Raw genomic sequence first — 24394 nt, forward strand, 5'->3', positions numbered from 1 at the left:
AAAACAGCCAAAAAAGCTTTTTAGGAATATGTGTAGACGAATTAAAATGATATAAAAAGGAAAACTAGAAAATGAGGAACCTGAGATTCCAGATGATGAGTGAGGAGAGGCAGAAGCTAGAATTGGACCATGGTGATTAGATGGAGGTTTGTGATGGTGCTAACTTGTTTGGGGTAGATTTTGGAGTGCTTATGACATCATTAAAAATAACTAACTAGATAACTGCTTTTTAAAAGAGAACCATGCATGTACCAGTGATGAGAGTGTTTTGAAGCAAGGTGATTAGTTCTATTCTGTGCATCTGAGTTCCCGTTTAAAATTTTTTTTTCCTTTGGAGTTCATTGAATACATAGTGAGTGAGTGTCAGGAACTACCCTAGAGACTTCCCAGAAATATAGAGACAATGAAGACATAGTCCCTATCTCGAGGTCTAGCAGAATGGACACAAATACTGCAGTGAGTGGGGAAAAAGCCTTGTGCTGATCTTTGTGATATGAAGCGGGAAGCAGTTCTACCACAGTTCTGCAACTTGCTTCCACCCACTCCTCACTCTACCCCGGACCCCTACTCCCACAGTCCCCCTCTTAGAGACGTACTTGATTGATAGAGCATTTCGATGTCTGCTAGATTGCTTGTCTCATACTGTATTATTACAGTGTTAGTTGTCTTTGTAATATGTCTGTCTCATATGTTCAGCCTTAAACTCTGAATCCAAGGGCCTTTTACTCTTCTCAGGGCTCCAAAATACCCTGAATAATACTTATGTTTATTATTTCATTCAACAAAGATTTGAATCCCTACTATGATGCAGGCATTGCATTTTTGCAATAAGTCTTTGAAAAATGAGGCAATGAATACACAGAGTATAGAAATGAACAGATATTTACTGAATTCCTGTTGCATGTTTGTGTTATAACCTGTGGTGCTCATAAGATACTTAAGATATACTATTCTCTTTAGTCTTGATATGGAGATGGTTTAATCATAAAACAATTAGAAAGCAGTACAGTTGGGGGATTAGTGTAAATAACCTGGGAAATAGCTCTGTGTGAAAATATGGAATTGTACATATGAATAGGGAGAACTAAAATAAACATAGATCCTTTCTTAACTTGCACATTGTATCTTAAACTAACACTAAGAGCTGTTGACTTTAAATTCAGTTAGCACAGGTGGGTATGTTTCTAAATTTAAAAAGGCAGACTATAGAACTGTGCAGTACTAAGTGGGTTTTTGTTTTTGTTTTTCAGTTTTTAATAAATGTTTGGCCATGCTGCATGGCTTGTGGAATCTACATTCCCAGACCAGGAATCTAACACAGAGTTCTAAACACTGGACTGCCAGGGAATTCCCAATACTAAGTTTATTCTTCACAAGCAGCAATTTCCATGAACCTAGCAGGCATATCACTTGTTGATTACAGTCCCTATGTAATAGAAGTGAAGTGAAGTCGCTCAGTCGTATCCAACTCTTTGCGAACCCCCCGGACTGTAGCCCACCAGGCTTCTCCGTCTTTGGGATTCTCCAGGCAAGAATACTGGAGTGGGTTGCCATTTCCTTCTCCAGGGGATCTTCCCGACCCAGGGATCGAACCCAGGTCTCCCACATTGCAGGCAGACGCTTTAACCTCTGAGCCACCAGGGAGGCCCCTATGTAATAGCCTTCCTATTAAATATCCTTAGTTGTGTGGTTTTATAGCTGAAAGGTGTTCTGCAGAAACACTGTTTTGCAGATCAGGAAACTAAGGTCCATAGAGCTGAAGTGTCTTTATTAAGGTTGCACAGAAAGTGATAAGATGAGAACCCAAATATCCTCTCTCCTGGTATAGTTTTGTTGTTGTTGTTTTTAATGTTGTAGGATGTTGCCAGATGAGACCTAAAAGCTTCAGAGCCTAAAAGCTCTTTGAGATTTTTAATGTTTTTTCCAATTTTAACATTCTCTTCGCCAAAGCCAAAATGCAGTCTCTATGATCTGGTATATGGAGTATCAGCAGAGCTAGTGTGATTAGTCAGTCATTAAATAAGCCTGGACTTCCCAGAAAAAAATTACCTAGTTTCTTTGTGATCTGGCAAAACATGTACAACACTTAGCTGTTTTTCTTCTGAAAAGTAAATTCTTTGAGTGTCTGACCATGTCTGTTCACTAGAGTATTCTCAATACCTCTCATGAAGTAAGCAGTCAGTAAGTCTTCGTCGAATGAGTGAACATCTCTTGTGGAAAACTGCTATTGCTTTAAGCTTTGTTTGCATTTTCTTTCAAGTAGAGGAAAATAATAGTATTTTAAAAACAATGTTAGTTTGAGTGCTTGGTATCTTAGCCAATTATATGAGTGGCCTTCATTTGCTCAAAAAATAATTTTAAAAGTCGTCTGGTGTGAACATCTTCCTTTCTCAGTAACTCATCTGTTTTGTTTTTTAATAACCGTAGAGATTCAGCATAGTGTAACAGCCTCTTTAACTCCTTCCTCATTATAATAAAGCATTCTTTAAACTAAAAACAGGTCTCATTTATAGATTTACAACTGTTTATTATAATTATCATATCCTTTATTTCTCTAGTTATAATCGCTGGTTGTGTCAAGCAAGATCTGAGGATCTATCTGATATTGCTTCTCTAAAAGCCTTATACCAAACAGGTGAGCTTAAAGACATGGTAACTTATTCTTTTACTGATTAAAAGACATTATTTGGTATGCTGTTATGGACTTCATTCTTCTCTGATTTTGCCCATTTTGACTATATGTAGATTTTTTTTTTTTTTGGTACAGTGAAGGTAGGTTTTGCTCATCATCAATATGTTAAAAATATCATATCAACCTGTAAGATTTTCAGCTAGTTATTCTATATTGGCCAACTTCATTTCTTAAATGAAGTCCTTTTTCTTCCTTTTTTGTGTCTTATAAATTTTTTCCCAGTTTTAAAGTACCATAATCTCTTTATACAGAATTCAAACATTATATAAATATATGACAGAGACAGTGAAAGTTATCAGATTTCCCCTTTATATTTCTTTTCCAGGCAGTACTTGTTAATTTTCAGATTTGAGTTCCATTTAGTTTTTCTTGGATCACTAACGTTATTAGTTAACTTAAATAGAAAGCTATTTATAAAATGATCTTTACCCTGTGACCTTACCTTTGGTTTGCCCAGATTTAAAACCTATAAGAGGGCTTACCTTAAAAGCAAGGGCAGTCATCAAAACTTCATGAAGCTGAAAAAAAAATTAAAAAGTGATTTTCCATCTAGTGAAAGAAATCCAAAGATGAAATTTAGAAAGCTTATATTCTAGTTTTTCGTCTTTTACATTTGTTTAGAATATTTTTATAAGGTCAGAGCCCAGGACAAGTAATACTCTTGGAATAAAGTTTCTGGGTGCTGATTACATTTCCTGTTTGTAGGTGTGGATAACTGTGGTCGCACGGTGATGGTGGTAGTTGGAAGAAACATTCCTGTAACATTAATAGACATGGACAAGGTAAGCCATAAAAAGGCTTTGTTTTATAAATAACATTGATTTTTAAAAAATAAGTAGGGTATGAGTTTGGAGTCAGGGCTTAGAGTATGAGCTGAGACAGAGTTGCATGTCTGTGACTGAGTGGCAGCTGCGGTTCTACAGGGTGGCACACACCATTTCCGTCAGTCAGGGGTCTGGCCTTGTGTTCTCGGAGAAACAGAATCCTGAAATGCCACAATGGGGTTTCCAAAAATTCAGCTACTGTGTTTTAGGCATGACGTAAACGGCAAGTTTTTGGTTGGACTCATTCTGTATTATCTGCCTTTCTTGAAAATAGAAACATAAACTTTTGAGAATCTGTCTGAAGAGAAGAAACCAGAGATGTAGTTAACCCGAGATGTAGTTAACCCAAGATGTCGTCATTTCGTAATCCCTTCTTTTGAAGTTAAAGAACAGAAACAGATGATTCATAGCAGAAGAAACGGTATTACTAGTAAATAAGAAAATTTCAACCTGATTAGTAGTGAAAAAAAATGAAGTCAATTAAAATGAGGTATCTTTTTTCACCTTCAAAATTAGCCATCACTTTAATTTTTTAGCCATTACTTTTAAATAATAATCATTGTCATCAAAGATTAATTAAAACTATCTAGTAATTTCTGAGAATTTGTACTAACTACTAAGGAAGTAATCCTAAGAATAAAAATAGCTATTGGCCAAGAAACTGCCCAAATTGTAGAATACTTGGGCAAGGGACAGTTGAATCCAAAGGATAAATACATAGATCATGCTGGAAGATTAGTCGTAATAGAAACTGACTGTAAAGGAAGAGACTCACTTTAATAAATAATTTTTAACTATAGTTAAAAAAAAAAGGACTCAAAAGTGTAAAAGCTGCATACAATTTTAAGGTAAAACACCATTGTGCAAAAGCAGATGATTACACCTGGCTAAGCCCTTAGAGTCCTAGTCCCTGGTGTTTAGATTAAAGAAAAAATTGGGAAAGCCTTGAATCTGGCATGTTACTCACAGGCTCATTTGTGACACAAAATAACAAATTCTGTTAAGTTCATTATTTTGCATCCATAAATGGAATGTTCTGTGACCCTGAAAAAATCATGGTTATGAGGTTAAGTACTATAAAGAAATGTTTATGATATAGTATCAATAGAAGAAAAAGTGATACATAGTATGTATACATTGACCTTTTTTTGGGCAAGGGAAGCAGGACGGGAGTTTAAGCATAAAGGTAAAAACTGGAAGTCAGTATCTTAAACTGGACTTCGTAATTTTAGGGAGAATTTCTTTTCTATATTTTTCTGTCATGTGGCTATACTTCTTTATAAATGAACAAATTTAAGTTAAAGATGGAGAATTTGAAGCTGAAAATGGGTATCTTAATTGCCCTGGGCAGGAGGTGGTAAGTGGACAGAAAGAGGACCAGAAGCACTCTGGTAAGAGCAGAAATAATAAGCACATACACACACACACACCCCCCTTAAACACTCAGCTATTTATAATAATCAGTATGACGTTTATTCACAGCATTAATAATGTGATTCATACCAATAAAAGCGTAAACCTCTTTGATTCTGACGTGTATTTGCATGGTGTTCTGAATGTTTATGATATATCACTTCATTTATATTGTGAGGCCCAAACCAGCTAACAACTGGAAATAAGATGTGTTTCCTTAATGCCCTCCTCCCTCTGCCCTGGTAGCATTTGGACCCATGCTAACTAATCCTTAGCAGTCCATTCGTGTGAATGCCAAGGACTCCCCTGAGGCAAAAATGGGGAAACAGCCTGTTTGATAGTAATCCTTCAGTGGCTGCCTCTCAGCGTCCTGTCATTGTTTGTAGCTACATCAGTGGGTCATGCTGGCCCTGCCCATTTTGTATCTCTGCTTTGAACTTAATGCTTCTCTTAAATTTCGTCCTTCTTGTAATGGCACACTTTTCTAACTGATCCAGGTCACATTAAGCTTGAGTCAGTAGAAGTGCTGCCCAGCCTACTGCCTTCTGCTCACTACACCTGTTCTCATTTTCCTCGTTCAGTTCAGTGTTAAAGATGCTGAACAGATTAGCCCTCATAGTGAGCCGTGTGAGGCATGAGTCCGTATCTCAGTGGAGACTGCAAAGTTTTGTCACTGAACTCAGGTAGAACCTTCAAGAATGATTAAAAGTCTAGGAATTCTCTAACAGTTTTGAAATCATTATCCCAGAGAGAAAAGACCTGGTTGTTGACTGAAGAGCTCTTTTGTATATACCAAGAGCTCATTTGAGAGGATGGAGATACTCTCCTCCATCACTTAGGACAGAAAGGGAACGTACCATAGCATTCTGGGAAGATCTTTTTGAAGAGAGACTTGTTCCTGATGTCTGCAGTGTCTGGAGCACAGATTAGATTAAGCTCCTGGGTTTTTTCTCTCTCTTGGCCTCAGGTGGCACATTAGTAAAGAATCCACCTGCCAGTGGAGGAGATACAAGAGATGTAGGTTCGATCCCTGGGTCAGGCAGATCCCCTGGAGTAAGAAATGGCAACCCACTCCAGTATTCTTGCCCAGAAAATCCCATGGACAGAGGAGCCTGGCAGGTTATGGTCCATGGGGTCGCAGAGAGTTAGACACAGCCGAGCACGCACACACACCCGCGCACACACACACACACACACTGTGAAACAGACTACTATACAAAGTGACCGTTACTTTCATCCCTCTTTCTTCTAGGCTCTCTTATATTTCATCCACGTAATGGACCACATTGCTGTGAAGGAATATGTGTTAGTGTATTTCCACACCCTGACCAGCGAGTACAACCACCTGGACTCAGACTTCCTGAAGAAACTCTACGACGTCGTCGATGTCAAGTCAGTTTCTCAAGTTTTGAAGGGGGACACTAGCTTTTTCCTTTCCCAGTATTAAGCAGTAGCAAACGTTGTCATATATTCTGTGAAAGGATAGTTCATATAACAGATTTTTATAATGTATAGATTGTGTATTTTTATAATAGGAGGCTCCCCTTAATTCCAGTTTATTTTGTGTCCGAGTAAATTCATCTGTAAATTTTTCCTGCTTCTAAACTCCTGCAGAGTTAATTGTTCATAATGGTGATTGGTTTTAGGCATGGCTTATGCTGACCCTTTTTGTTTGTTTGTTTTGAATCAGGTACAAGAGGAATTTGAAAGCTGTTTATTTTGTTCATCCAACATTTCGTTCAAAGGTAGGTATTTTTCTTTCTGCTAAATCTTGACGTTAAGTGCACTACATACCTGCATATTAAGATATATTTCATCATCTTAATTCTTGCTGTTACCATTGTGACTGCTAATTTCCTTGTTTACCCTTCATTTTTAAGGGATCTCTAGTTGTGGTTCTAATGTTTTGGTCCCATGTAACTCGGATATCTTTGTCAGTGACCTTTACAAGCCATTAGCCCCTCTGTCCTTGCCTCTCTGTGGTCTTTGTTTGGGCTTACCTGATGGCTCAGATGATAAAGAATCTGCCTACAATGCATAAGACCTGGGTTCGACTCCTGGGTTGGAAAGATCCCCTGAAGAATGGCATGACAACCCACTTTAGTATTTTTGCCTGTAGAATCCCCATGGACAGAGGAACCTGATGGGCTACAGTCCGTGGGGTCTCAAAGAGGTTGGATATGACTGAGCGACTAAGCACAGCTCTTAGTTAATCTGGGCTTTTTCCTGCCCCTGTTCCTGGCTAATTCCTATTTTATCCTTCAGATCTCAGCTTAATAATTACTTTATGTGAAAAAGGAAGAAAGAAACCTCTCTGACCAATCCTGCCACTAGTAGGTACTCCTACAAGTCATCAGATACAGCAGTCATGGATTGGGATATAAATTTTGAGAGTCATCATCAAGTAAATAGAGCTTTAACTCTTTAAAAGTGTTAATTAATAAAACAACAGACTTAGACCAAAGACAACAGCTGAAGACAGAGCACTGGGATCAGGGAAGGAAACCAAGAAGTAATCAAAAAAGCAGCAGGAGAACCAAGGTTGACTAATGCTGTGGAAGCCAGTGGATGGGCAGAGCATCAGAGATGGTAGAAACAGTTATTATTTTAAAGTGCTGTAGAGAAATTAAGATAAGTAGTGAAAAGTCCTCATTATATTTCATAACTAAGATGAGTGAAGACTTCAATGAAAATGTTTTCCACTTTGGGAAATTTGTCACTGTTTACAAAATTGTTGTTTCTCATTGAAATACCATCTTTAAATTTTGCATGAAATGTTTTAAATAATTCTTTTAAAAGCTGCAAATTTCCTTTTGGTCTCTCAGTGTTACAACAGCACAGTATTAAGTGCTATGCTTATGCTTGGTCAGGCTTTTTTAAAAACATAAAATGTCTGAGCAGTCAATTAAATCACTTATAATTGTCTTTCCTGCTCTTCATTCAATTGACTTCTGACTACATAGCCTTACCAGATAGTATACTATTAACTTTCCCACTCTTGGGAAAGTTAATTTCATTATGCTCGGCAGGTGGCTAATTTTTTTTTTTTTCTATAGCACTTACAGAAGTAATGCTTGACTATTTCCCAAAATTTCATCATCCATTTTCTTTTTTATTCATCCAGTAGCTACTGAAGTTTTTTCTTAAATGGAGACACAGAGAAGGATTAGCTTGATTTTTAGTATGTCTTTGCAAGAAAGCCTGCTATTTCCCACTTGTACTCAGAATTGTACTAGAGGTTCTAGCCAGTGTTAATATGGCAAGAAAAAGGAACAAAAAGCATCTCAATTTAGAAAGGAGTAAATAAAACTGTCTTGATTGACAGATGACATGATTATCTATGTAGAAAACCTTGTAGTATCCTCAGAAAAGCTATTAATACTAGAATTATGAGTAACTTTTTAGCATTATTTCAGGGTTTAAGATCAATATTCAAAAATCTATTATCCATATTAGAAAGAAATACTTTGAAATTTAAAAAGCATTATAATTCACACTAGCATCAAAAATATTAAGTACTTAATGATGAATATGACAAAAAATGTGAAAGACTTATACATTGTACAAGTTAGTAATATTAGTAGTAGTTGCTCAGTTGTGTCTGCCTCTTTGTGACCCCATGGACGGTAGCCCACTGTATGCTGTAAAACATTGATGACATACATTAAAACAGACCTAAATAAATGAAGACATATACTGTATGTATGGATTAGAAAGCTTAATATTATTAAATTGTCATTTCTTGCTGAAGCTATAGATTCAACTCAGTCCTAACCAAAATTTCAGCAAGCTTTTTTTTTGTAGAAATTGACCAATTCAAATGCAAAGAATCTAAAATAGCCAAAACAACTCAGGAAAAGAACACGGTTGCAGGATCAACACTATCTGCTTTCAGTGCTAATTCTAAAGCTGCAGTACTCAAGACAGTGAGGTATGGGCATGCTGCTGCTGCTGCTAAGTCGCTTCAGTCGTGTCCGACTTTCTGCGACCCCAGAGACGGCAGCCCACCAGGCTCCCCGTCCCTGAGATTCTCCAGGGAAGAATACTGGAGTGGGTTGCCATTTCCTTCTCCAATGCATGAAAGTGAAAAGTGAAAGTAAAGTCACTCAGTCATGTCCAACTCTTTGCAACCCATGGACTGCAGCCTACCAGGCTCCTCTGTCAATGGGATTTTCCAGGCAAGAGTACTGGAGTGGGTTGCCATTGCCTTCTCTGAGGTATGGGCATGAAGGTGGACAAATTGATCAACAGAGCAGAATTAAAGAATCCAGAAATAGATTCACATATATATGGATAACTGATCTTTTCAAAAGTGCAAAGTTGGGTCAGTGGAAAAAGGATAGTCTGTTCAACAAATGATATTGGAACAATTGAATATCAGTATGCAAAAAAAGTGAACTTTGATCTGTGACTTGCATCATGTACCAAGTTAACTGAGAATGAATCAAGGACCTAAGTGTAAAACATAAAATGTTTTAAACTTCTAGAAGAAAGTATAGGAGAAAAAGGTTTGTGTGACCTTGAGTAAAGCAAGTTATTTCTTAAATTAACACCAAAAGCATAATCTATAAAAGAAATTGAACTTTATTAAAATTAAAAACTTCTGCTCTTTTGAAGATAGTTAAGAGAATGAAAGTGAAGAGGAGCTAAAAAGCCTCTTGATGAAAGTGAAGGAGAGTGAAAAAGTTGGCTTAAAGCTCAACATTCAGAAAACTAAGATCATGGCATCTGGTCCCATCACTTCATGGGAAATAGATGGGGAAACAGTGGAAACAGTGTCAGACTTTATTTTTGGGGGGTTCCAAAATCACTGCAGATGGTGATTGCAGCCATGAAATTAAAAGACGCTTACTCCTTGGAAGGAAAGTTATGACCAACCTAGATAGCATATTGAAAAGCAGAGACATTACTTTGCCAACAAAGGTCTGTCTAGTCGAGGCTATGGTTTTTCCAGTGGTCATGTATGGATGTGAAAGTTGGACTGTGAAGAAAGCTGAGCACCGAAGAATTGATGCTTTTGAGCTGTGGTGTTGGAGAAGACTCTTGAGAGTCCCTTGCACTGCAAGAAGATCCAACCAGTCCATCCTAAAGGAGACCAATCCTGGGTGTTCATTAGAAGGATTGATGCTGAAGCTGAAACTCCAGTACTTTGGCCACCTCATGCGAAGAGTTGACTCATTGGAAAAGACCCTAATGCTGGGAAGGATTGGGGGCAGAAGGAGAAGGGGACGACAGAGGATGAGATGGCTGGATGGCATCACTGACTCGATGGACATGGGTTTGGGTAGACTCTGGGAGCTGGTGATGGACAGGGAGGCCTGGCGTGCTGCAATTCATGGGGTCCCAAAGAGTCGGACACGACTGAGCGGCTGAACTGAACTGAAGAGAATGAAAAGATCATCTGCAGCCTAAGAGAAAATCTTTGTAAATTAAACATTTATCTAATAAAGGTCTTGTCTTTTGAATATGTAAAGAAATCTCTAAGTAATAAGGAAACAGTTTAGAAATAGACAAAAGATTTGTACAAAAATCTGGCTTAACCAGAAGATATACAGATGGCAAGTAAGCAGATGAAAAGATGTCAAGCACGATTAGTTATTAGAAAAGTACAAATGAAAGCAACGTGAGATATTACATTCCTACTAGAATGGCTAAAATTTAAAAGATGTTTTTGTGGTCCTCAGTATCTATTCATAAAGCTAGAAAATGTTGAATCCTATTAATTTATTATGAATGACAGAACTAATAAAAAAAATTTTTTTAAGAAAACATAAGGAAAATGTTAATGATTGTCTGAGTGGTTTCTGTACTTATGTCCCTTGTAAAATTTTGTAAAATTCTTTAAACTTTGATAAATGTTGGAACATTTTCCTAATTTTTTTAATGGTAAAAACAGTTTTTTACTTCTATCACAAATTCAAACTTATCTAAAGAGCATTTCTTTGTGAATTCACCAGACTTGTGAAAATATATAGCCACTGTGTGCGAAGATCTGACTTAACCTCTCATCCCCCACACGAAAGCGTGAACAGCTATCCTTCCCTCACTGTGACATCAGTGGATAAACATTACCAGAAGTTTCAGTGTTAGTCAGTCACTTTGGCTGTCACCAAAACTGCTTCATGTAGGAGTCAGTGTGAATGACAGGTTGGGCAGAGGCTGAAGGGAAAATGTATGAAGTAAGAACCATTATGTTACCTTTCCATAATACTTTGGCCTGGAGAAACCACTGGAGGACTGAGAGAATAAAGCTCATATGTAAAGAAATCCACCATTATTTTATACTAAGTCAAAAACTGTAAATGGAGTGGTTGTAATTATAAAAGAATGAGGTGAAAAGAAATCAAGGGATAATAAAACAATTGAATCACACTCTTCTGATTTCCATACTTCTCAGATCTTTTCCAGTGCACTCCACCCAAAGTGATAATACATTGACTGCTCGTATAAATCACTACTCTCTTTCTTTTTTGATATTTCCTAATAGGACACAAACTAATAATATTTAAACCCACTGTTGATTCTGGCTCTATTAGATCACTAGAGTGCACACATGTGAACAATCTTTTCCTAGTTTATGTTGTTTTGTGGTCCCGTGTTCTTGGCTCTGCACTTGTGAATAATTGGGTGAAAGAATTTCTGCAATTCACAGACTATTTCAGCAGTCTTTTTTTCAAATGTTTAGTTTTCTTTGGGCTTCCCAGGTGGCTCAAATGGTAAAGAATCTGCCTCCATGTTTGGAAGACCTGGGTTCAATCCCTGGGTCGGGAAGAACCATTCAAGAAGGGAACGGCTACCCGCTCCAGTATTCTTCCCTGAAAACCTTTCTTCGGTTTTTAAAAATATCTACATACTGAGTAATGCAAATTTACCTAAATAAATGTATATGTATGACTTACGTTGTAAGTAACTGAAAATTACTGTTCATGGGGTTCTCAAGGCAAGAATACGGAAATGGTTTGCCATTCCCTTCTCCAGTGGACCACGTTTTGTCAGAGCTCTCCACTATGACCCATCTGTCTTGGGTGACCCTACACAGCATGGCTTATAGTTTCATTGAATTAGACAAGTCTGTGGTCCATGTGATCAGATTGGTTAGTTTTCTGTGATTGTGGTTTTCAGTCTGTCTGAATTCTGATGGAGAAGGATAAGAGGCTAATGGAAGCTTCCTGATGGGAGAGACTGACTGAGGGGGAAACTGGGTCTTGTTCTGATGGGCACATGCTTGTAAATCTTTAATCCAATTTTCTGTTGAAGGGCAGGGCTGTGTTCCCTCCCTGTTAATTGACCTGAGGCCAAACTATGGTGGAGGTAATGAAGATAATGGTGACCTCCTTCAGAAGGTCCCATGCAGCACTGCTGCACTCAGTGCCCCGACCCTGCAGCAGGCCACTGCCACCCCATGCCTCTGCTGCCACTGCTCCTTGAGAGTCCATTGGACTGCAAAGAGATCCAACCAGTCCATCCTAAAGGAAATCAGTCCTGACTATTCACTGGAAGGACTGATGCTGAAGCTGAAACTCGAGTACTTTGGCCACCTGATTCAAAGAACTGACTCATTTGGAAAGATTCTGATGCTTGGAAAGATTGAAGGTGGGAGGAGAAGGGGATGACAGAGGATGAGATGGTTGGATGGCATCACCAACTCGATGGACATGAGTTTGAGTAAACTCCGGGAGTTGGTGATGGACAGGGAGGCCTCGCGTGCTGCAGTCCATGGGGTCGCAAAGAGTTGGACACAACTGAGCTACTAAACTGAACTAAATTGAAAATTAAAAGCTGAGCTTTATAAAAATAAACAAACAAAACAAAAAAACTGAAGACAATGCTCTTGGGTCTCCCTGACAGAAAACTCTTAACTAAGTTTCCACTTCTGTCTGCTTTGAGTAACATTCTCTTATTAATGCCTGAAGAATGTAAGGGAGGTAACGGGGGAAAACGGGGGGAAAATGCAATGGAGAAATGTGTTTGTCCTTCAGATACTGAGTGTATATGATCACTGTCCATTCTTCCTAAGCCCAGCCTTCTCTTTGAATTTACCACCACCCCTCACCATGTCAGTATGTGCAGCGTAGTCAAGTCCGTTCATGGAACTGTATAACTAAGAGGGACTTAAACATCATTCAGGTATAACTTCCTCATTTTGTAGATGAAGAGACTGGGCCCAGAGTGAAGTACATTTGTTTCTATTGTAGAATGGAAGAATATTAGACCATCCCTACATAGTAAAGTAGAGAGTCCAGAAACTATTTGTTAATTCTTTCAACATATATTGAATTCCTTACTTTTCATGTTGGGCTTTGATTAGACCCTATAAATATAGTGTTAAAGGAGACAGTCCCCACAGGGGGAATTGGTTGAAAGAATCAGCTACACCACAGAGAATGTCAGTTACACAGTAATAAGAGTAACACGGTGTTGTTGGAACTCTTAGCGGAAAGCTGCGTCTCGCACTTTGGGTGGAGGGTGGTCAGTGAAAGCTTTCTCATGGAGGTGAATTCTGACCTGAGCTCTGAAGGACAGTTTTTCACTAGGCAAAGAATTGAAGAAAAGGGGTTTAGGAGTAAACAAAGCAGCATGTAAAAATGTCCTGAGATAAGAGACCGTGGAACACTAATTCGCTGTGTCGTTTCTTCTGGCTCCAAAATTTTATACTTTTATCCAAGTAGCACAGTGCCTTGCCTAGGACAGGTAGTTGGGTATGTCCTTGAACCATTCATTGCATTTAGCTTTTTTTTTTTTTGGCCTTAGGAGATTGTTTTTCTGCTTACCAGCTGCCTCCTTTCAGTTCAGTTCAGTTCAGTTCAGTCTCTCATTTGTGTCCGACTCTTTGCGACCCCATGAGTCGCAGCACGCCAGGCCTCCCTGTCCATCACCAACTCCCGGAGTTCACTCAGACTCACGTCCATCGAGTCCATGATGCCATCCAGCCATCTCATCCTCTGTCATCCCCTTCTCCTTCTGCCCCCAATCTCTCCCAGCATCAGAGTCTTTTCCAATGAATCAACTCTCCACATGAGGTGGCCAAAGTACTGGAGTTTCAGCTTTAGCATCATTCCTTCCAAAGAAATCCCAGGGCTGATCTCCTTCAGAATGGACTGGTTGGATCTTCTTGCAGTCCAAGGGACTCTCAAGAGTCTTCTCCAACACCACAGTTCAAAAGCATCAATTCTTCGGTGCTCAGCCTTCTTCACAGTCCAACTCTCACATCCATACATTACCACAGGAAAAACCATAGCCTTGACTAGACGGACCTTAGTCGGCAAAGTAATGTCTCTGCTTTTGAATATACTGTCTAGGTTGGTCATAACTTTTCTTCCAAGGAGTAAGTGTCTTTTAATTTCATAGCTGCAGTCACCATCTGCAGTGATTTTGGAGCCCAGAAAAATAAAGTCTGACACTGTTTGCACTGTTTCCCCATCTACATTAGAGGAATGGCCACGTCACTGTTACCCTGTATTACTGACAGCTGTGCACAATGCTTAGAACTTAGTAGATTCCCAGGAAATGTATAATTTCTTGTGCAAATGCACCTCCTGATACATCCTTGAGATACTTCTCTGTTCTGACTCTGCAGTCTTATTCTCTTGAACTCTTCCCAGGATCTCTGAAATCTCCATGCCCTCTCTGTAGCTCTTACTAATTTATCAGCTAACTCTTGGCTGGTTGTATCCTAGTCCAGAATTTTCACTCACCTAGTTTGCAGAAGTTTATATCAGTTAGGTATGTAACAGCCTGTATTTTTTTTTAATGATGTAAAAAAACTGGGTATTGTTGTGTAATTAAATGACTGCCTAATTTGATTTATATTAACTCACTGTGTTCTAGAAAGGCTGAGTGCCTCCCCCTCCCCTCCACCACCCTCCAAATAAAACTTGTTAAGGTGGGAGGGTACGGAGGGTAATGTTATTATTGAGGCCTTATACCAGTCACTCATAGTATAGCCAAAATAGAATAGTGACCCAGGTCATAAAACTCATTATGAAATAGACCTTGTCGTCATTCATTCATTTTTTTTCAATGAATTCATGGTTCTGTCTGTAACTTTTAGAACTTTAGACCATGCTATGATTGCCTGCCAATTGCTAGGGAAATTATAAGAAACTATTCTATTCCTGTGAAATAGAAGTAAGTGCTGTACATGAGATTTAAACATAAGGTTGTGAGAATTCAATAGATGGGATAATCTGTTTGGAGCTGTCAGGGAGAAATGGAGATGGGTCTCTGCCAAATCTGGAAGTTTGGGCAAGATTCTGATAAAGATAAGTTCAGTGTTGGCTCTATTAGTCCATGCTTTTTCTCATAAGCATGAAGAAAGTATTTTGCATTAAGGACTGGGAATATGTGAAAGGTTTGGAACAAGCCCTGAAAAACATGTTAGGGTGTCAAAGAGAAACTAACAAAATGATTGGCAGTTGCCCAAAGTGTCATGTAGTGTATTTATAATGTACCCAGTTGTATCTTGCAATGTGCTGTGCCAGTGCAGGGAGAATTCACATACATAGGTTGCCTTCTTCTATAAACGGGGATAGCAGTAACATTGTACCTACCTCACGGGACTGTTGTACAGGCCTGTGGTAAGCAAGACTATTTATGATGGTCAGTTTGGATCAATGAACAATAATTTGTAAGTTCTAGCTATTGCCTAGTTCAGGCCAGTATTGTTTGCTGTCAAGAATTCTGTGTTTTCTTTTTTTGCAATGAGCAAATTTTGCAGGTTAGCTTTTATAGAAAAATTGCATATTGTGAAGTAAAATGAGCAAGAGTAGCTCATCCACAGAAAATGCACTTTGAGAGATTGGGTGCCAAGTGTCAACTGAAAAATAAATGTCTCAAAAATTGGCAGGAAGTTTCAATCTCATTTTTAAAAAAGTGAAAAGTGTTTCTGAGGTTTGGAAGTATTAAACATTTTCAAAGTACCAGTGAGTCAGTATTCCATCAGAGTGCAGTGGTGTTGACCACTACCCACAACAAAAAGCACATTGTATCACATCACAAGACACTGCGGGCACAGGAGCACACAGACATATAACAGAAACTGACGCTTCAGGAGACAGAGCTCATTCTTGCTACGTTCCTTAATAATTGTTGCTCTAGCACTTTTCTTTTTGTTGTTCTTAATGCTGTTCACAGTCCACTAAACTGATTGCATAATTCAGTGATGCACTATGACCTGCATTTCAAAAAACTGCTTATGACAAGATTTTTTTGATATCAACTTCAATTCTGAAATCATTTTTATCTAACATAAATTTTCAAGATCGTGTGTGTATTTCTGATTCTTGCCACTGGCTTAAATCATTTTTTTTCTTCTATTAATCAGGTATCAACATGGTTTTTTACCACCTTTTCTGTCTCAGGACTGAAGGACAAAATCCACCATGTGGACAGCCTCCACCAGCTGTTTTCTGCCATCTCTCCAGAACAGATCGACTTTCCTCCTTTCGTCCTTGAATATGATGCCAGGGTAAGAAGTACCAGGAGCTCTTCCTCACCTAGGGTATTATTGTAACTATTTTATAATGCAGTGCGCCTAAGCACATAATCTTTTCATTATAAGATGCTGTTGATACAATTAATGTGTTTTAGTAAACTGGATAGTATCATTTGACATTCTTCTCCTAAGGTAACTTTTAGGAAAATGCTTGATTCTAAGAGAGGCCTTTCCCCCCAGGGCCTTCCCCCTCTTTTCAAAGAGAAACATTTTCGCTGTAAGTATAAATCCAATCCTTGCTTGTATTGTCAGTTTTCCACCACCTCTGAGACATACCTCGGCCTAATTTTATTAAGACTAAATGACTTTTCATCTACATAAATAGAACCAGAAGAATCTGTTGGTATCCAGCATTTGTCAGCATTCATTGTAAGCCAAGTAGCCTATTTTAGTCTTTACCCTACTAAAAGTTCCATCTGTATAATGTTTGTAAGAGTGTCAACCAATAATAGTAACATTGTTACTTACATCAATCTATTAAACACTAAGAAATGGCTACTCTAGAATTTCATCAGAGCTCTAGTCCTTTGTGGTTACTCGCACTATCACTTTAGTAGTTAAAAACAAAAAAGTGTAACATGCTTGCCAAATAAGGCAAGTGATAATAAGGCAATTATCAGTTGCTTTACTTAATTATTACTGATTGCCTATTTTGGGGGATGAAGCAGAGCATATATTTGTAGGTTATCTTAAGCTTTAAGTGAATTATTCTTCCTTAACTATTGTACAACGTATATAAAGTAAATATTCTACAAGACATTTTTTCTCTAAAATTTCTCCAACTTCAGATGCGATTTCTGTTTCCCTTTATGTGGTGTGCTCAGTCCTGTCTGACTGTTGTGACCTGATGGACTGTAGGCCGTCAGGCTTCTCTGTCCATTGGATTTTCCAGACAAGAATACTGAAGTGGGTTCTTCCTGACACAGGGATCGAACCCACATCTCCTGCGCTGGCAGGCAGATAGTTTACCACTAAACCACTAGGGGAGCCCATTCTAAATACTTAAGGGCCTACAAAGAAGGCTTTCATTAGATATCAACACCATCCTCAAGCTTGGTTTTGTTTTTCTGTCTTATATGTATGTGCTTTTAGGTTTGATTTTTTTTTTTAAGATCTAATCTATCAAATACAGGCCTAGTTAATAATTTTATTAATCAAAATTAAATAACCTGCAATGTAACATCATCTCTGAATTATCTCTCTGTATCTGTACTGCTGCTGCTAAGTCACTTCAATCGTGTCTGACTCTGTGCAACCCCTTAGATGGCAGCCCACCAGGCTCCACCATCCCTGAGATTCTCCAGCAAGAGCATTGGAGTGGGTTGCCATTTCCTTCTCCAATGCATGAAAGTGAAAAGTGAAAGTTAAGTTGCTCAGTCGTGTCCAACTCTTCGCAACCCCATGGACTGAAGCCTACCAGGCTCCTCCGTCCATGGGATTTTCCAGGCAAGAGTACTGGAGTGGGTTGCCATTGCCTACTAGAGCTTTCTAAAACTGAAATATTACGTGCTTTATACCTAAAGCCAAGGAGGGGAATAAGAAGAGAGAAGAAACAGCTGAAGGTGTCAGGAGATGATGTGGACAGAGCAGGCAGAGAGCACATCCCTAGATCCTGGCGCACTCCTTTGGTGCCTTTGTGGTCAGTGGAGAGTGTTGTACACAGAGAACTTGTGTGCTCCTATTTAGAAAGATGGCTAAAGAAGCCATGCAGAGAAGCATTAGACAGAGTAAGACCCTAGGCAAGGAGACAAGGCAGAGGCAGTTCGAGGGAGCCAGGGGAGGCCTGAGACTAGAGCTAGGCGGTGGTGGTGATGATGGTGAGGTGTGAAGGTCTTAAGGCATAGGTAAAATTAGGTATTTTAGGGAATGAGATCCCCAGCATTGTGGAGACCAAGCAGCCAGCCACTGGGAGGCATAAAGGAGGAAACAAGCCTGAGGTAACTGCCAGCATTTCTGCTTTGGAAGACTTGGAGAATGTTATTGCCACCATCCCAGAGAAGCAGTTTGGAGAAACAGCACTAGGAAGCTCAGAGAGAGGAGACAGGTGGTCTCTTAAGTTTGTGACACATTAGGTTTGAGGTGCTGCATGGGAGGAGAAGGGGACAACACAGGATGAGATGATTGGATGGCATCATCCACTCCATGGACATGAGTTTGAGCACACTCCGGGAGATAGTGAAGGATGGGGAAGCCTGGCACGCTGCAGTCTATGGGGTTACAAACTGAGTGACTGAACAGCAAATGAGACATTGAAGTGAAGGTCTAGAAATTGGATAGATAGTTCCTTGTAAAGAAAAGTTTTTCCTTTCCTAGAAAGAATTAAAAATATGCTTAGAGAAAAGGAAATGAGTGTATTGTTGGTCAATTTGATTATCATGTTCAAGAATGCTTTGCCCATAGTAGATTATTTATTTGGTGAAGATACAATATAGTGTTCATTATTGGCAGTCAGCTTCTATTTTTCTGGATCTTATGTGACTTAGAATAGCAACAGAAATTTTATAGGATTAAAAGGCACTTTTGAAGGTAGTTTTTATCTATCTAGATCAAAATGGTACTGAGACCATTTCAGAAAGGGAGTTGGTCAGCATTCGTATAGTCAGAAGAGAGAGTATAGAGATTTACCTGGTCACAATTCTTCAAAGTTTTACAGTTGTTTCCAGAAAGAGAGAAAATATTTGATTGCTCAGAAGGCTCTTCCACAGTGTGAGACTAATATAAAAGATCTATTTCATGGCATTAAGAATTAGATTTTCCCTTCTTACTTTATCACAATTTAATGTTAATATAGGAAGCTTAGAAAAATACCATATTGGAATAAAATGGAGAAATCTTAAAGATGGATAGTAAACTGTTTCTTTTTAGTTAAACTTCAGGATTTCTCTCTTCAGGCATGTGTCTTAAGCATAGCATCTATCCATATTGAAGATACTGGTGGGGTTAGTATAACAGATCTTGGTAGGAAATACTAAAATACACACACAAAAAAAATTTCCATTTTTTTTTTTTCCCAAATATCCCAAAATGTAGCCAATCTTCAGATTTGGTTCTACCAAAAAAAATTTTTTTAACCTTTTTGCTACCTGGTCAGGTTTATAATCAGAAAATTTTAAAGAAAAAGAAAGTTTTCCTAGATATTCTCTTTGTTTTCCTGGTTATGGTCCCAGATCAATTTCTGCTCCAAAGCTTCTGCTGTGAAGAATACAGAGCTTTTGATTGACTTAGTCACTCAAATAATATTTACCTTCCTACTGTGTTTAATACTGAATAGATTTAATGCTCCAGAACTATAATGTAAATATACCTTCAAGCAATGCTGTTTTTCACCCTACCTCATTCTTCATACCTAATTGTTATCTTACTTTTTTGTTTATAGCTTACTAAAAAAGTTACTTGTCAAAGAAATACTTTAATAACAGGAAATGAATCTTAAGTCTCATAAATCTAATTTAGAGTCCAGCTAAAACTGTCTTGATTTTTAAGATAAAGTTAGCCAAGATAAAGTCAAAAACTTTCCCCTTACACTGATTTGTTGCTTTCTGCATTTGACAGTAAAATTCTGGCATTTGATTCTCCATCTTGATCTTGAATGCCCTAAAAACTTATCTTGTTAAAAGACTTGCCACTCAGGCATGTCGTGGAGAAGCTCATTTCTGCCAATATGGTTATTAAATTCCTCAAGGAGAATTTTTGTTTCTTATCTCAAAGATTCAGCACACAGCAGAACAACACAGTCTAATACGAAAGAATCTGGGCTTTAGATTTGAATAGACATGTATTTAAATTCAGGCTGTTTTGGTTGCCATCTCAGTGACTTAATCTGTGTGACCCTCAGTTTTCTGTTCTTTAAAATGAGGATGTTACCTACTTCATGGCATTATGAAAGGATAATGAAAGAAAAGTGCTGATTAAGTGTCTGGCATATTGAATGTTAATATATGGTAATATTTTTAAGTAGCATTATCCCTGATTACTTCTGCCTACTATAGCAATTCTGACTGACCCCGTGAAATTGCTGTGTTGGCTGAAGCCTGCTCAGGGCCAGGCATGTGCTGGACATTTCACATACATTATATCATTGACTCTAAATCCTTCTCTTTTATATTCCCAGTTACATTGGTCCTAGTGTTTAATGTTCTTGTCATTTTTCCTTTCTGCAGGAAAATGGACCTTACTATACGTCTTATCTTCCATCACCAGATTTGTGACCTGCTGTCATTCTGTGCTCCTGGTTTCTAAAGACTCCACTTTTCTCTGCAGATCCACTACCTGTTGAAGCAATGCTCATTTTTGCTGTACAGCTCCAGAGAGCCTTTTGTCCCCCACCTCTCTGGTATTTTTTTATTGACTGTATATTTTCTGGCACATAGGCAATCCGAAAATGGTAGGCCATTCTGAACTGTATACTTATTTTAAATTTGTATATTTGTATCAAATGAAAATGTTCACTTTTAGAGGATTGTTGATAGCAATTGGGGAGCAACTTCTGAGTATCTTTAGTTTCCTGGAAGGGCGCTGGATTCTCCATTAGACAAGCCGCAATATCATTCACATCATCCCTCTCACGTTGCACGCCTTCTGTGTGTATGCAAGTGTTTCTCAAAATATATAGAACCAATGAATGCTGACTGGATGCATTGTTTGCTTCAGATCCTGGCATTATGTCTTATTAAAGATAATTTGCTGAGGATAAAAGAGAATCTTCTGGGATCAGAGATGTAGGAAAAAAGTGTCTGATCAAAAATGTCAGAAATCGTTAGCAAGATACAGGTCTTAGAATTTTACTGTACCAGTTAAGACAAAGACTTAAGGACTAAAGTTCCTGAGCTAGTATGATTTAAGATTGTCCCTGTTACGGTCTCAACAGTGGAGGAAAAACAAGAAGACTGTTCCTTTATCCTTTTCCTACCACCAGAGGTGGTTTGGTCTCCATATTCAACAGGACAGCACATATCAGTAATCTTAGTAGAGGGTATCTCTTGAGACGCCATCAGGGAACTTTAGAGAGAGTGCTGCTTTCCCAGAGTTGTGAATGGTTCTTTTTGGCTCTCAGGCCTACTTCCTCTGCGGACATTTCCTAGCCGTGCGTCTTGAGTTGCCTCCGTCAATATGAAGGAAGTGTGTTGACATGAACAAAACGCCAGACCACTTTTGCAACTCAGGCTTTATTTGTGCCTTAGCTTGACTAAAAATTAGAATAATGCTAGCTACCTCACAGAGGTATCATGAGGATAGCATTCAGAAAGGGCTTTTGATATCTTTGGATGAAAAATGCTGTGCGGTGGGGTGTCTTCAGTTAGTTTTTCAATAATAAATAAATATCCTCGAGGGAGTGCTACAGGACACTCCACTTGTCCTTGGCACATTTTGAGTGACTTCCCTTTCCTTGGAACAAGAGTTAGTGCAGAATCCCAACCCTTAGGATCCCCTCCTATTTTGTCCAGGTGTCTTCTGGCCTACTCCTTCTCCAGTGCTACACTTTAGCGAGAGGCATGTGTTAGTCATTTTAAATGTTACTTCTTGAATGAAGGTCACACCGACATCATTTCCATCTGGGTTTCTTCATACTCCTTTTAATTCCTGCATTCCCCACCCCCCACCCCATCATGTACACTGGCGGTTCGGAGAAGAAAAATTAGAATTCTAATGTGCTCAGGATTGATGCTTTCAAGGGTCCCACCCTCTTAGGTCCAAATTAGTTCTTCAGTGGAGATAAAAGAAACATCGTTTTTCATTTATGATAGAGAAATGCCCCTGTAGTTGTGTTAACCCCATCCTCTGTTTTCCTGCATAAACAAGAAGGGCCTTTACATTTCTCAGAAAACCAGTCTTATCTTTTGCATGTAATGGACACATCTGCTTTCTGCCAGTAATCAAAACCACTTGTTTCTCGCATATGCTTGTTTGTTAAGGACTTCCTGTTATGTTCCCTAGGTCATCAGGTCTAGACAGCCAGTCAGACGTCTGGTATTAACCTTCATCTCAAACAGTACTACTTCAATCCTTAGAGCCTTGACTTTAAAAATCTGAAAAATTAGCTTAATCTTCTCCAGTCAATTCTTAGATCATATTTGAGGTGGCATTTCACTAGGACCAGTTGTAAAAATATGCCAGCTTTTCTCTGTTACAGCTGGACTTGGCTACCTCACGTTGGCATCTGGCCTGAATCATTTCCTTAGAGGGTTCAAGCTACTTTGCTGTTTGGAAAGAACCAAATTTTACAATTCCTTATAGGCAGTAATTTGTAAAAGATGTCCCTTTGCAGTATTCACAGCAATATATTAATGATTAATAGCAAGCAAGAATGTTCAAATGATGTCCTAGAGTTAAAGATGGTATGGGGCTATATACATGTCAACTGCATCTAATAATTTAATAATGACTAAAGATAAGATTGCTCTTCTCAGTGAAACTGAATCTGGTATTGGACCAAGTTCATGCTTTTATATAGCTGTCTGAAATGTTATGTAGTGAAGTTCTTTCAATGTACTAAATCCTAAGAGGGGAGCATAGTGACCTTGATGTTGAAATGATGAAGTAACTTGCAGGGTACCTGCCTAGGTGGCACATACCCCTTTCAAGGATACACACATTAGAGAATAAATGGGTGGAGATGACCCCTAGCGTCTGATATTAATTCAAAGCATCCTCAAGTCCTTAATTTAATTAAATTTCTGTCATGCCAAATGCTAGTTGAATTGAGGTAGAAGCTACTTATAGACTGTTAAGTTAATTTAAATTAGTTCATGGAAGACATAATATGATTTTTAAAATAAGTATGTTTCTTGCTTCAGTATATATTTGGGTTCCTAACTCATCTGTATTCATTCTTAACTCTTCTATTTTGCTATTTCTTGATGGCAAAAAGACCTGAGAAAAACTCAGTATTTATTAGACTCAAGGTTTAGAGACCAGGTGGTTCGTATCTTAAAGATTTTTTTTCTTTATTTAATAATATATCTTATTTCATTGGCTGATGCTCCATTATATTTATTTTTTCTAAAGTAAACCCTTTATAATAGTTGAGACTAAGAAAGGATTTTTAGATTACTTTTTAGGGTAAATGGATATAGATTTTTTTATCAAATATCTGAAGTTCAAAATGATTTAATCTCATTTCTAGAGAGAGATGGGTGTAATCACTGTAGTAGCAAAGCATGGCTTGCCTGTTTCTACCTGTCTTTGCTCAGATATTATTTAATGAATTCAAACTATAGATAATGGTTTAATCTTTCCTTTGCCGCAGTTAATAGGAAAGCCAGAAAATATAGGTTCAGTATGAGCTAAAAAATTGTCTGTGTATGTATGTATATAGTTTAAATTGCTTAATATATGAACAGAAATTATTGGAATTTGCCCTGGAAAGAGAAAATTTTTATGGTTCTAGTAACGGGTTGATTGTTTTAAGGACCAAAAGTACTACAAGATAGCATGTAAACCTCTTAAGATTAGAGTTAGCCAGTGACTTTCAGATTGTGGTTCTCTTAGGCTATAGTCATCATAATCAACAAGCGCTAGAGTGTTTCACCTAGGCAGGTGCTAGTATACCTCGTAGTATGGAATGGCTCTTGGTTGGCAATGCCAAAGAACGTGAAGGATAAAGGAGGGGTTTAACCTGTGATCTAGGTCATGTCATAAACACAGATTATAAGGATTGCCTAGAAGGTCTAACCATTTACACATGTATATCTATATCTACATACATATTTATATTTACACACAGTAATCTGGTTTGTTTTACATTCTTTGAATATGGTTTAAATGGCCCATATGTAGAGAACATAAAGCAATAAATAGCCTAGTTTAAGCTTTGATTTTACCAAAATAGCCCTTGAAAAGATGGTATCAAGGTCTTTTTAGATATTAGTGACTCCCTTGGATATTAGTTACTAACTTGGTTTTCTGTGTTTCTAAGAACACTATCTCTGAATCTTAAGTACAACGTGATTTAAGTGTATAGGGCCTCTGAGT

General features: G+C 38.2%; 1 protein-coding gene across 2 annotated transcripts in view; it reads left to right on the top strand.

The window, feature by feature from the left end:
* The window catches only part of GDAP2 (ganglioside induced differentiation associated protein 2), a 65862-nt gene extending 44890 nt beyond the window's left edge, over positions 1-20972 (top strand). The window contains exons 9-14 of one of the 2 annotated variants that reach the window (XM_068965251.1): positions 2559-2635; positions 3398-3474; positions 6182-6321; positions 6620-6674; positions 16253-16429; positions 20584-20972. In XM_068965251.1, coding sequence (XP_068821352.1) covers positions 2559-2635; positions 3398-3474; positions 6182-6321; positions 6620-6674; positions 16253-16429; positions 20584-20631 — 574 coding nt within the window. In that variant the 3' untranslated portion in view covers positions 20632-20972. The remainder of the gene's footprint in view (positions 1-2558; positions 2636-3397; positions 3475-6181; positions 6322-6619; positions 6675-16252; positions 16430-20583) is intronic. The other variant, XM_068965252.1, reaches the window with a different exon arrangement.
* The last annotated feature ends 3422 nt before the right edge of the window (positions 20973-24394 follow it).

The sequence above is a fragment of the Capricornis sumatraensis genome, chromosome 2, assembly GCF_032405125.1.
Source record: "Capricornis sumatraensis isolate serow.1 chromosome 2, serow.2, whole genome shotgun sequence".
NCBI classification, from domain to species: domain Eukaryota; kingdom Metazoa; phylum Chordata; class Mammalia; order Artiodactyla; family Bovidae; genus Capricornis; species Capricornis sumatraensis.